Below are 14445 nucleotides of genomic sequence, written 5' to 3'. Positions count from 1 at the left end.
CTGGACCTAGACCTGATCCTAGACCTGAATCTAGACCTGACAGTAGACCTGAATCTAGACCTGGTCCTACAAATGGACCTAGACCTGATGCTAGACCTGAACATAGACCTGGTCGTAGACCTGATTCAAGACCTGATCCTATACCTGGTCCTAGACCTCATCCTAGACCTGATCCTAGACCTGATCCAGGACCTGATCCTAGACCTGATCGTAGACCTGAACTTAGACCTGAACTCAGACCTGATCCTGGACTTGAATCTAGACCTGATCCTAGACCTGAATCTAGACCTGATCCTAGACGTGGAACTAGACCTGATCCTAGACCTGAATCTAGACCTGATCCTACACCTCATACTAGACCTGATCTTATACCTGATCCAGGACCTGATCCTAGAGATGATCCTAGACCTGATCCTAGACCTGAACTTAGACCTGAACTTAGACCTGATCCTAGACCTGAATCCAGACCTGATCCTAGACCTGAATCTAGACCTGAATCTAGACCTGATCCTAGACCTGGAACTAGACCTGATCCTAGACCTGATTCTAGACCTGATCCTAGACTTGATCCTAGACCTGAACCTGAACCTGGACCTAGACCTCATCCTAGACCTGAATCTAGACCTGGTCCTAGACCTGATCCTAGACCTGAACCTAGACCTGGTCCTAGACCTGATCCTAGACCTGAACATAGACCTGATCCTAGACCTGGTCCTAGACCTGAATTTAGACCTGGTCCTAGACCTGAATCTAGACCTGACGCTAGTCCTGAATCTAGACCTGAATCTAGACCTGGTCCTACACCTGGACCTAGACCTGATCCTAGACCTGAACATAGACTTGGTCGTAGACCTGATCCAAGACCTGATCCTAGACCTGGTCCTAGACCTCATCCTAGACCTGATCTTATACCTGATCCAGGACCTGATCCTAGACATGATCCTAGACCAGAACATATACTTGTTTGTAGACCTGATCCAAGACATGATCCTAGACCTGGTCCTAGACCTGAACTTAGACCTGAACTTAGACCTGATCCTAGACCTGGTCCTAGAACTGGTCCTAGACCTAAACCCAGACCTGATCCTAGATCTGATCCTTGACCTGATCCTAGACCTGAATCTAGACCTGAATCTAGATCTGATCCTATACCTGAATCTAGACCTGAATCTAGACCTGATCCTAGACCTGAATCTAGACCTGATCCTAGACCTGAATCTAGACCTGATCCTAAACCGGAATCTAGACCTGATCCTAGACCTTAACATAGACCTGATCCTAGACCTGGTCCTAGAACTGGTCCTAGACCTAAACCCAGACCTGATCCTAGATCTGATCCTTGACCTGATTCTAGACCTGAATCTAGGCCTGGTCCTACACCTGGACCTAGACCTGATCCTAGACCTGAACATAGACTTCGTCGTAGACCTGATCCAAGACCTGATCCTAGACCTGGTCCTAGACCTCATCCTAGACCTGATCTTGTACCTGATCCAGGACCTGATCCTAGAGCTGATCCTAGACCTGAACTTAGACCTGATCCTAGACCTGATCCTAGACCTGAACATAGACTTGTTTGTAGACCTGATCCTAGACCTGATCCTAGACCTGAACGTAGACCTGATCCTAGACCTGATCCTAGACCTGAATCTAGACCTTAACATAGACCTGATCCTAGACCTGGTCCTAGAACTGGTCCTAGACCTAAACCCAGACCTGATCCTAGACCTGAATCTAGACCTGATCCTAGACCTGAATCTAGACCAGAATCTAGACCTGAATTTAGACCTGATCCTAGACCTGAATCTAGACCTGATCCTAGACCTGGTCCTAGACCTGATCCTAGACCTGATCCCAGACCTGAATCTAGACCCGATCCAAGACCTGAACTTAAACCTGATCCTAGACCTGATCCCAGACCTGGTCCTAGACCTGAACTTAGACCTGACCCTAGACCTGATCCTAGACCTGATCCTAGACCTGATCCTAGACGTGATACTAGACCTGATCCAAGACCTTATCCTAGACCTGATCCTAAATCTGAATCTAGACCTGAATCTAGACCTGATCCTAGACCTGATCCTAGACCTGAATCTAGACCTGATACTAGACCTGATCCTAGACCTGATCCTAGACCTGAATCTAGACCTGATCCTAAATCTGAATCTAGACCTCAATCTAGACCTGATACTAGACCAGAACCTAGACCTGATCCTAGACCCTATCCTAGACCTGGTCCCAGCGGCTCCAGATAGACTCCAGGCTTGTACAGAAGACATTAGACATGATGTCTGCATCGCTTCATATGCCTCTCTTCTCACCCTGATGCTCTGTAACAGGGTCAATCTGGACTTAGCAGGCCACATGACCTTCCAGCTTCAGATTCCAGTCTTTTTGCTCCCCATCCTGACTGGTTTTACTCTTTCTCCGCAGATGCTCAGTCCTTCAGGTCCTTCACATTGTTATTTCTTACTTTCACAATGAAACATGGTCCTGAGTTCTACTGCTGTTTTTCCTCCATCAGGTTTCACCTGTCGTAACAGAGACCACCATTACCATCATTCAGGATTTAAGTTAGTTTGATGTAAATAATGAGACAGATTAATATCTTTCCCACAAGTCCACACAAATGGTCTTCTGACATGGTTGCCAGATTAAACAGCATCCATGTTCTGTTGAAAGACTGGCGACCTGTCCAGGTGTACCTGCCTCTCGCCCAATGATTGCTGGGATAGACTCCAGCTTCCCCGCCACCGTTAACCGGATTAAGCAGGTAAGAAACTGAATAAATGAATGGACAGGCAGGGTACAAAGACACCAAAAGTTCATCCAAATAAGGTATAAACAACACATCAGATGTTGAAGCTGAAAATTTTTACAATTTGACAGAAAATATGATCTGATTTTGAATCTGATGGCAGCAACACGTCTGTAAAAAGTTGGAACTGGTGATGTTTACCATTGTGAGGGATCCCATCTTCGTTAGCAGTGAAAAGGGGAGGATTACTTCCCAATCAGCCAGATTCCAGCTGCTTTCTTGTCTTTCCATTCCATGTTTTTCCAGATCACTGCACATGACTTTATCTCTGAACCAATGTGTTTTGGTTTGTTGTTATAAACCAATAATTCATGTTTTTACCAAAATCTGGTGAAAATTTCATGTCAACAGCACAATAAGAAATATTTTTACTGAGAAAAACATTGTGATCAATACTTAATTTACTTGTTGTAACAATGCATAAGTCAGTACCTTTGGTGTTCCAGTGGTTCCAGATGTGTAGAGAACATACAGAGGATGGTTGGAGGGCAAAGAAACGCAGTCGTGTGGCTGAGCGGTGGCCATCTCTTCGTCCCAGTCCAGACTCAGCTCTGGACTCAGCGACACTTTATCCTGATGAAAAAGAAAGTGATAACTTCCATAACAAAGTCCTTGTGAAAACAATAATTCAGTTTATATACGAGCAGCTGATGATGAGTTAATTCAGGTGATTAGACTTGTGGCATTCAGGAAACGTACTCAGATTCAGACTCGCTCAGATCAATTTCCAGTCAATTCTCTGAACTCGGTTTAATGACGAAGCCAAAGTTCAGCTGCTCCTTTGCGGACTGCAGGGACCGAGTCCTGTTCATTTCATTACACCACTGAGCCAAACAAACCTCAGAGAGACGGCATTTAATGCGAGAACGCAAAATGCAAGAGTGTTTTTGCCAACCATTAAATGAAGCAATGTCTGATTAATGTGTGTATACAAGCGAAGCAGAACCAAACGTGCTTTCAGGCACAAAGCCACAGCTACCACAGCTCGCCATGAGGCCAAAGCTAGTGCAGATATACCACACAGATACTAAATAACTCAATATATTTATATCAGTTGGGCTTATAGCATGATTTTTGTGTGAGTAGTTTTCATATAACTCTCCCAATACAGCCCCAGCCCTGCCACTGACCCCCTCTGGATGTGTGGAACTCCCCAGTGAGTTCCAGGCCAGCACAGAGATTCTCCAGTTTACATGACTTAACACTGATCTTTTTTAAAAGAAAAAAAAAGCTAGTGGGAAATCTAGCTACCTTTTAGACATACCCCAGCCCCTTTCTGTTAAAGAGGCTCACCAGAAAGACCCTGAGAGGACTCATTAATTCCTTTAGCAACCCAAGCGTCTGCAGAAGCAGAAGATCCAGCTGACTGCATGGCAAAGAAATCATGCACATAAGATTCAAGTTTGCTATTTGTTTCAAACATTAGATACAGTTTCCTGGAAGATGTGGGGTTGCTTGTGTTTTCAGTGTGTGAGGAAAACACCAGGTGCTCTCTTAACTAGGAAAATCCTGAAAATGAAACAATACCGCCAACCTCAAAGTTCACACTTCTAGATATGAAGCCTGGTTTTTATCTTGTGTACGAATGGTGAAGGTCACACACGAGGGGCCCAGATACCAAGCACACCTAAGGTTGATCAGCTGTTACTTATTACTAAATGCAATCACTTTAAAGACCTAATTAGTAAACCATACAGGGGATAATAAAAACTTTGTACAGCCATGTTAAAATGCCAGATTTCTGTGATGTTAAAAAAGTAAACAATGTCCAAACTTTCCCACCTTTAAAGGTCCAGTGTGCAATGAAGTCAAAGGTCAAATGCAGAAATAAAGCAAGCAAAATTGTGTATCTAATCATTTTAACCTACTTGCCCTGAGGCCACATACTTGGCAGCGCCCATATTTGTGCCACCATTTTTGCTATGGTGTCCCTGAATGGACAAACAACTGTGTGTCCTTTGAATTTAAAACCTGCAGTACCACCTTTGTTTGATAGGAGCTAGAGCACTGTTTGGGATAAGAAATACCCTAAAAGCAGCATAGAAGAAGACAATATACATGTAAATCAAAGTAGTACCTGCACCTGAAGCCACTGGATCCACTCTCAGACAAAGGTTTATGTCTCGACGGATTTTGGCCACTGATGGCCACCATCTTTGCATTTGAAGTCATTGCTATGCTCAGTCATTTTTACATACTGTACCTTTGTAAATTATCTTTAATAAAAAGTAATAATAACAAAACAAATACATTAAACTGGCAGAGTCATGGTGGACACTCCTACATTAATACTTTGTTGAAACCCCGTTTGATTTGATGCTAGAAGTATGGAACATCTTGACTTGGCAGAGTTTCCCATTCTTCCCTTCAACCAGATTACAAATCTGTCAGATTATGAGGAAATGTCAGGGCTCTGACTGGATCGCTCTAAAACTTTAATTTCCCCTCTGGTTCTTTTACTGATGCAGATGCTGCTTGGGCTAAAATCCCCCCTCAGCTTCAACTTTCTAGCAAACACCTGAATGTTTTGGGCCAACCTGACTGGTTTTTAGAGTCGTTTAGATTACCTACTACCTTAACACACCTGAATGAAATAAAAGAGGACTGGATTTGAGAAAAACTGCACTACAGCAAAAGCTCCAGTTCCAGATGAAGAGAAGCAATCCCAAAGTATGATACTGCCGCCACCATGCTTCACTGCACTGCAAGTCTCTCAGCAGCCAACCAGTTCTTGCCTTGTCTTTTTGCCAGTGTTTGGGGTGACATTTAGTCCTTTACAATGTTTTTGTTGTCCCTTTTCATAGTTGAGTAGTATGGTAGATCCAGTGCTGTGACAAAGGTTTTGTACCCCTGTTGCAGGAAACTAAATGTCCGGAAATTCCTACGAATAAAGCTGAACTTTATTCAAGATTTAAGTACAGTCTCTTTACCTGACAGGCAAAGCCCTTTAACAGTCCAAACAACTTAATGTAGTTTTTTTTCATTCTGATATTTGTTATGAACAGTTTTTAATGATTTAATGTCAACTGTTTCATAATAACAAAAAACAGCATTTTACCAGTGAAAAAAAAATGTGATGTTGAAACCATGCAAGCTCACATAAATATTCTGAATCATTAAGCCACAACCTAGAGGAGAACAAACAAACAGAATAAAAGGAAAAACAAGAACCATGCAACCATGTAATTAAAAGAAGCGGTTAAAAAACTAAAGTCGAATCAGAAAGCTCAGCATCTCTTGTGTTTTTCAATGTTTCCAGGGTGGAAAACTAAAGACAAGACACTGTTTGGTGTGAATAACCCAACAACCTAACATCCCTGTTACACTACATGTAAACTTGGCTTAAACTGCAACGCTAGGCGTCAAATCTGCTCCAGAGCAACCAGCTGGCAGTCGCTGCATTTGGCTTCATCTATCTTTGAACAGAATCTTTGGCTGTAAACATATTACCGCATCATGGTGTGCAGTGAATTTATAATTATCCAAGACATCTCAGCCTGCTTCCAAACCAGTTCCAGACCTCCATACACCACACACATCTGCAGCAACCACACACCTTTTTGTTTGCTTTGTAAGAGATTTGTAACCCTATCTCGCCACCGCAGGGCAGTAATCCTTTGAAAAGTAGAGTGATCAAACCGTTTCATTGGGAAAAAAATTAAAATAAATATTTTCTCCCAAACTAGCTAAATCAGTTTTAGTCATGTTCACATTCTTTCACATAGCTAGCATGTTTGTTATTTTCAGCACGTCAGATTCTGGTGTTTTCTCACCATGTTGGGCCGGTTGTAAATGAGGACTTTAGAGGGCTTGTGTGAGCTCATCTCCAGGGCTTTCTCCACCAGAGGGATGTAGTCGACTCTTCTACCTGGCTCAATGCCGAATGAGGCTGTAACCAACAGCTTGGGCTGCAGGAAGACAGAAAACACAGGCAATCAGTTGGAATGAAGATGAGCTGAAATGCCACAGCCGTACAGCATCATGAATGTAAATATTGGCAAGTCAGTTCAAACGCAGCCTCTCTAATATACAACACACATAAGGCATTCCTACAGAGTCTGCTTCCTGTGAATTTTCAGATTAAGAAGTTTGGTGAACACAGACACTAAAACCGAGGTTGGGCATTTGTTGTTTAGTTTCACCTCTCTGCCTCTTTTTGTTAAATAAACTTACAGAAATTTGTGTTTGTGGATTACTTCTTGGTGACAATGCTTCTTATAAATCTCGTACTGTTGGAAAGTTTGTTTTACTTTTAAATGGACCCACGTTTATAAAGAGAAAAGTCATCTGTGGGATGAGCAGCGCAGTTGAGTATGTGGGTTGTGCCCTTTAAATTTAGCCAATTCTTCTCAGCCAAGGCAAATAGCTGATTCTGCTTTGGACTCTTGAATCTGATTAGAAGCACCTGTAAGCATGGACTCTGCTATAGCAGCCAGCTAGATGCTGGTCTCATGGTGTGGAGAAGACATGGAGAATGTAATGCTGATCGTTGCACTGATGGGTTTGAATGGAGGAAGTGTGTCAGTTGTGGAAGACGTCTTCCTCACTGGAAAAATGAGGCCTGAATCATGCAGCGACGTCGACATGAGATTCTGCAACTAGTGGCAATCCTACATCTCTACAGTCTGTAAGGCCAATAGACTGTAGATAAAGAGATGGGCGGAGCCTCCGTGACCTCACCTTTAGGTTTCTGAAGAGCTAAATTGAAGCTCGGTGGGCGGTTCCTACCATCACCATCTTGGCAGGGGCATGTGTGTCGTCTCGCCCGGACGATACAAATATGGGCAAAGAGGTGGAGCTGAGAGGGGGGCTGTGAGCGTCATGTGGATGATGGACATCGAGCGAACTCTGAGCTATGTGGAGCTAAAAGCAAACTGAGCTAACCCGGAAATAACAGGAGCTAACCAGCTAACGGAGGTAAGCTGGTTAGCTGAGTAACGTTGTTAACCGGCTAAAAACCGCGGTTGTTCTACGTTCTTCTTACATGAAGCGGGAGATCAGGTACCTGTCAGTCTATAGGACACACCCTTAAATACGCCAAATCTTGAGATTAAATTACTTTCAAACGAGCGAGTTAGAAAAAAACTTCACTCCACCCACAGTTGTCATGAAGGTAAACCTGACCTATTAAACCTAAAATGGATTTTTGTACCAGGCTGTAAACATGTTTATTTCTACTGTAAACGTGTTTATTTCTGCTGTAAAGTTGGTCTTTTTAACATGGGAGTCTATGGGGATTCGCTGTTTTGGAGCCCCTAGTGGATGATGGGGGAACTGCAAATTTTGGCACTTTCGCATAGGAAATAATTTTTATACCACCGGAGGTTGCCGCTTGGTCGGGCCCCATGAAAAATATTTTCCAGATTGCATGTTTTCTTTTTTTTCCAATGAATTTTCTGTTTATCATCGTCAAGTGTTTTCTTCTCCAGGGAATGCATCTAATCCTGTGGTTGGTATAAAAAAATCTGCATAGTCCAAAAGAAAACATCAATATTTTTAATAAATTTTTATCCCACTGTATTGCTTTTTTTTTGGCTTTCGCGGCCTTCTTGGACAGGTCCTTGACGGAAAGAGGGTCAGTTTATCTATTCATACACCAAGGTGTAGTGTATCAGCAGCCGTTTCAATAAAGGTTGACATATTGTTTTTCCTTGGAGTTTTGCCTTGACAGCCTTCAGGTGCAGCTTCAACACATGGGGGGAATGCATGGAGGTTTATCAGCATCACAGAAATCAAAGGGTTTCAAGTCTGAGGCCGAACTCTGTCCTTCAAGATAACCCCTACAGACTACCTCCAGAATTTGGGAGTGGAGAAGATAAAAAGTCCTTCCTGCAGTCCTGACCTCAAGCCCAGTGATCACACAAGCTGCTGTTGGTACCAGAGCGACAAACAACTACTTTAGCTGACTAATGACTGGCTGGTTGCAGGATACAAGACCATCCCACAGCAGCAGTCTGACCAATGTGACAGAGAAGAGGCAGGATCCATTCATAAAGCAAAAAAACAAACTTTCCAACAATATAAGATTTTAAGTTTATAACAGATGGAATTCCTGCGATGGACTGGCGAGCTGTCCAGGGTGTACCCCGCCTTTCCCCAAAGACTACTGGGATAGGCTCCAGCTTCCCCGCGACCCTTCATCGGGCTAAGCGGATAGGATAATGAATGAATGAATGAATGAACTGATGGATTTCATTTCTACATCAAAGTATTTTTGTTTGTTGAGTCTATACGGTTTTAACCAAGTGGTGATCCTGATCCTGATCCTGATCCTGGTCCTCTTCTAAAATCAATTCAATCTAAAAGACCTGAGGATTTACCATCCTCTTGTGCACCTTTTTATAGGCCTGAATTTCTCTCAAAACCCTGTTATAATATCTACTGTCAGAGACATTTACTTTCCTTTCAATTCTTTCAGAGCAATAATAAAGAAATGTTGTTTTCCTTCTGATTGATTCATTTTATGCTTAATAAACAATCAGCCTCATTCTGTGTTTGTTTTTTCATATTTAACAGGATATGACCAACATCTTGAAAATTGCAAATAAGAAATAAGACAGTGAAATCATTTCTTGGTTCTGTAATAACAATCGGCTTCACAAATCAACACAGAGACATTTCAGTCTGTGATACTGGCTCGATAGAAATGACACAATCCAACACGTGAGCAGCGGTTCCTTACTTTGGCATGGTCGATGCGGATAGAAAGCTCTCTGGAGGCGAAGCCACCAAAGATCAGGCTGTGTGGGGCACCGATCCGTGCACATGCCAACATGGTGAGCATGGCCTGGGGCACCATGGGCATGTAGATGACAACAAGATCGCCTTTCCGTACCCCATTCTTCACCAAGACTCCTGCTAACCTGGACACCTGGGTCACAACAGAAGCGACAGTGTTGATATTAACATGCATCTTCACTGATTCCCCACCTCAGAGTCTTCACCTGATTGGACGGTTGGAAATAATTCAAGATCCCGTTTGTTAACTTGGAGTCAAAACCCAAAAAGAAAGCTTCTGTTCAGTTAAAACATTTCGATAAAGGTCATTAAAGGACATCTTTCATGTATTTTTCTTCCCTTTATCTTATTGAATGTGTCTGAGCTCCATGATGAAGCTGGCCCAACTTGTCATGCAGAAGAACTTCAGAGATAGCCTCCATAAATGCAAAATGTAAACCAATAAATCCTTTAGTTCTTAAATCTAAACAAGGTATATGCCTCAAAAGGTTCTAACAGTGTGCCTCCAGGTTGCTGTGGTCCTCTGTGCTGTCTAGTTAGTTCTATTTACCTGTTCCTGAAGCTCCTTGAATGTGATTATCTGTTTAGTTGCAGTCACTGGGCTGTCATAAATGACTGCAGGCTGCTCTCCACGGCCGCTTTCTACATGTCGATCCACTGCGTTGTAGCACATGTTTAACTTTCCTCCAACAAACCTGACGGCAGAGAAGGACATTTTCAACCCAAAAACAAACATACATGTAAAAACAGGGTCTGCCGATGTGGTTCAGGTCCGTTTTCAACACAAAGGAAAGATCATTGCCTGCCAGTAGCACACAACTAATCAATGTCTTCAAGCGGGCAGCGGTTCAGTGAAAGCAGACAAAGAGCAGCAAGCAGTTCAAACAGAAGCTATCTGAGGGGCCAAAGACAGAAGGCAGCTGAGTCCTTCACTTTAACCGCGCCACACTAAAGGCAGATTCTTCCTGCAACACTGGGCTGTACTGATGCTGACTTTACCACCCAGACAAACAAAGCATTATCTTCTGTTTCAGAGCACAAGGGTGTGTGTGATTGTTTCGCATTGAAATGCTAGTTTTCCTGATAGCTACTGACAATGTGCTGCTTATGTTTACATCACAAATCACATACATCATAAACGCTTTACATGGACATGGTTTAAAGTAAAACATCCACTAGAGGGCAGCACGGAGATCAGCGTTCCCCTCTGAGAACCGTCTCAGACAACAGCAAAGATGGCGCCAGTTCTCTGCCAACGTCAGGTTTGCAGTTTTGTACATATCTGCACTGCCTTTCTTTAAAAATTCCACAGTTTCTGTATCTTCTTCTTCTTTTTGCTATACTGCTCAACACTGCCCCCGCCAATTTCTGGTGATACTGCTTCATGCATTGCATTTGGATCATGAACTAAAGATGGGTGAAGCATTCGTGACGTCACCCAGAGGTTTCTGAAGAGCTGAATTGAAGCTTATTGGGTGGTTCCCACGTCGCCATCTTAGTGTGTCGTCTCTCCCGGAAAATACAAACATGGCCAAAGAGGTGGAGCTGAGAGGAGGGGGGGGGGGGGGGGGGGGGGGGCTGTGAAGTTCGGGGTGGATGATTGACATATATCTGACTTTACCCTGCCTGTAGCTAAGAGCTAGCAGAGCTAACCCAGCGCTACTGGGAGCTAACTGGATAACAAAGATAGGCGGACTAAAACTAAGTTACGCTGTTAACTAAAAACTATGGCTGTTCTCTGCCTTCTTGTAGCAGGAGATCGGGTACCTGTCAACCAAAGGACACGCCTGCTGAATTTTGAGATGAAATTACTTTTAAACAAAGGATTTAGAAAACATTTCACTCCCCCCACAGTTATCATGAAGGTAAACCTGACTTATTAAACCTAAAATGGATTTTTGTGCCAGGCTGTAAACATGTTTATGTCTGCTGTAAACATGTTTATGTCTGCTGTAAACATGTTTATTTCTGCTGTAAACATGTTTATGTCTGCTGTAAACATGTTTATGTCTGCTGTAAACATGTTTATTTCTGCTGTAGACATGTTTATGTCTGCTGTAGACATGTTTATTTCTGCTGTAAACATGTTTATGTCTGCTGTAGACATGTTTATTTCTGCTGTAAACATGTTTATTTCTGCTGTGAAGTTGGTCTTTTTAACATGGGAGTCTATGAGGATTCGCTCTGTTTGGAGCCCCTAGTGCAGGGGTGTCAGAATCCAGTCCTCGAGGGCCGGAATCCGGCAGGTTTTTGTTGTTTCCCTCCACCAACACATCTGATTCAAATCAATGGATCCAGCTGCTTCTTGTCAACCTGTTTGAGTGTCAGTCAGGTGTGTGTTGGAGTATGGAGACAACAAAAACCTGCAGGATACCGGCCCTCCAGGACTGCAGTTTGACACCCCTGCCCTAGTGGATGAAGGGAGAACTGCAGATTTTGGAGGTTGCCGGTTGGTTTTTTGCGACACAACATGGATATGAACACAGAGGACAGACAGGTTTTGGGCACTTTTAATATTGAGCATAAACTAGCCCAACAATGTTTCTGACATTCTGTGTGATTGGCTGATTTTCTGATTTTAGTCTTTCATTTGTGCAACACATGCTCTGATTTTCCAAAATAAAAAAAAATTCTTACAGGGAAAGCTTCACGTTTGTGTGAAAAGCAGGAAATAATGTTTATGATCCACTGTTTCTCATCACTGAGATATGACCAGGTGAAGGAAGGACTCTGAAACTCTACGTCATTTTCACGTGCGACGTCAGAATGATGTTTCGCCTTGTAATAGACCTGTAATGCTGGAAAACCTACCAGTTTGGGAACACAGGATCCTCAACGTGCAAAGTTTTAACCCATGGCTCAAACCAGTCTATGTGTCGACCCATCTCACCCCAGAACTGTTCTGGATGGTCTCTGGCCGCCGCGAAGGCCCGGCTGTACGCCGCGTCCGACGCATGTCTGCAGCCCTGCACTCCCAAATACTTTCTGGTACTTGCAGATGAACTGGATCCTGCTGCTGCTGAGGCTCGCTGAAGCTGTGGCTCTGCTGCACAGCCAGACCAAAGTTTCCTCACCAGCGTCCTGTTACGCGCAGCTGCGGCGCAGAAACTTAGGCGCGCGACACACTCTACTTGGAAGTGCATTGTTTTGAAGTTTTCCTCAATGGCAAGTTCCCTCCCAGTTTTCCTGCAAGGCTGGCTGTACCATTCAACACTGCGACGTCATATGCGGCCCCTTAAAGGGATAGATGTGATGTGAATCCTCAGAAAGCCCTGAAGGAAGGCGAACTGGATGTTGTTGAGGCAGGAGGAGCTTTGAGCAACTGAAGGGGAAAAAAAAGAAGAGAAAATGTATTACATAACACCTCTCTGTTACTGTAGACTGCCAACAGCCGGTTTAGCATGGCTTTTCTATTCCTTCTACAAGCAAAGAGAAAACACACATATGTTGCCCTTCACTGCAGAAACCAGGAGCTGCTGTGTCGACCTGATCAGCTTGCTTGTGGACATTTAGGTTTTTAAAAATAATTAGTCACGTTGAGAGTCAGTTAAAAACCCAAAAATGTTCCCATGTTGCAAAGCAGATTCACTTTTATAGCTGTCATCCTCATAACAGCAGCAGATGTAATCCAGCCTCACCACACAGGCAGCAGCAGCATTCAAGCTGCTGGTAAACACCCACAATCCTGCTGAACCAACAACCCCCCCTCTCCCCTCCCAGACATGACCCCTGCACAGAGTGTCCTGCTTGAGTAAGGCATCCATCTGATATTTTGCATCATCTGTTTCTATTTATACATGCAGAGCAGAGCTTTCCACCCGACACTACAGGGAGCATCATCTGCTCTCCAGGGAGACAGTTGCCTTGCAACAACAGCCTTCGTTACACTTTGTGCACTAATTTGCATTTTTCCATTTGTTTTCTTGGGTGGAAAAAAATACAAATAAAATCCTTTTTTCAAAGATGTCAGTTCTGCACAAACACGTATACCGTCAGAATTATTTTAATCTTTATTTTCAACTAGTACTAAGAAAAATCCTTTTTCAGAAGTAATCAAACTGTCTTTGATTAAATAGACCAGGGATGCCCAAAGTGGGGCTCGCAGGCCAAAATTGGCCGCCTGCATATTGCTTTTGACCCGCTTGTTGTTGTTCATACAAGCTTGATGAAAAGACAACGCTTTCAGTGTCATGAACCTCAGTGAGTCCAGACCAAGCGGCAACCTCAGGCGGTTAAAAGTGAAGCCGATGCAGAAGTGCATAAAACTGCAGTTCCCTCTTCATCCACTTTTTTCTAACTCGCCCGTTTAAAAGTAATTTAATCTCAAAATTCAGCATATTTTGGGGCGTGTCCTTTTGATTGACAGGTACCGATCTCCCGCTTCAAGTAAGAAGAACGTAGAACAACCGCGGTTTTTAGTCGGTTATCAATGTGACTTAGCTTTAGCCCGCTTACCTCCGTTAGCTGGTTAGCTCCTGTTATCTCCGGGTTAGCTCGGTTAGCTTTTAGCTACAGAAAGCTCGGAGTTTGCTTGATGTCAATCATCCACCATGACGCTCACAGCCCCCCTCTCAGCTCCACCTCTTTGCCCATATTTGTATCGTCCGGGTGAGACGACGCGCATGCCCCTGCCAAGATGGTGATGGTAGGAACCGCCCACCGAGCTTCAATTCAGCTCTTCAGAAACCTACGGGTGACGTCACGGAGGCTCCGCCCATCTTTTTATTTACAGTCTATGGTTCAGACACAGACAGACCCTGACTGACTCACACCTTAATGACATCCTCACCTTGTCAGGGAGCCAGGTGCAACCCAACATGAAGAGACCGGTACTGTCCAAAGATCATCTTCATGTGTCCCACTGAGTATCAGCAACTTGCCTTGTTCAA

General features: G+C 43.7%; 1 protein-coding gene across 3 annotated transcripts in view; it reads right to left on the bottom strand.

Annotated features, from left to right (window-relative positions):
* The window catches only part of acss3 (acyl-CoA synthetase short chain family member 3), a 60321-nt gene extending 47218 nt beyond the window's left edge, over positions 1–13103 (bottom strand). For 2 of the 3 annotated variants that reach the window (XR_013771806.1, XM_079263541.1), the window contains exons 1-6: positions 12999–13103; positions 12368–12878; positions 10107–10251; positions 9501–9689; positions 6592–6726; positions 3251–3391 (exon numbers count right to left, since the gene is read on the bottom strand). Coding sequence is in view for 1 of the 3 variants with exons in the window: in XM_079263541.1 (XP_079119667.1) it covers positions 3251–3391; positions 6592–6726; positions 9501–9689; positions 10107–10251; positions 12368–12699 (942 nt within the window). In the remaining 2 variants the exon portion in view is untranslated. Of the gene's footprint in view, positions 1–3250; positions 3392–6591; positions 6727–9500; positions 9690–10106; positions 10252–12367; positions 12879–12998 lie in introns of those variants that run through there. The other variant, XR_013771807.1, reaches the window with a different exon arrangement.
* Between the last annotated feature and the right edge of the window lie 1342 nt (positions 13104–14445).

The sequence above is a fragment of the Telmatherina bonti genome (assembly GCF_933228915.1).
Source record: "Telmatherina bonti genome assembly, chromosome: 23".
Taxonomy (NCBI): Eukaryota; Metazoa; Chordata; class Actinopteri; order Atheriniformes; family Telmatherinidae; genus Telmatherina; species Telmatherina bonti.
The sequence above is the reverse complement of the archived record's forward strand: the minus strand, read 5'-3'. Positions and strand labels throughout refer to the sequence as shown.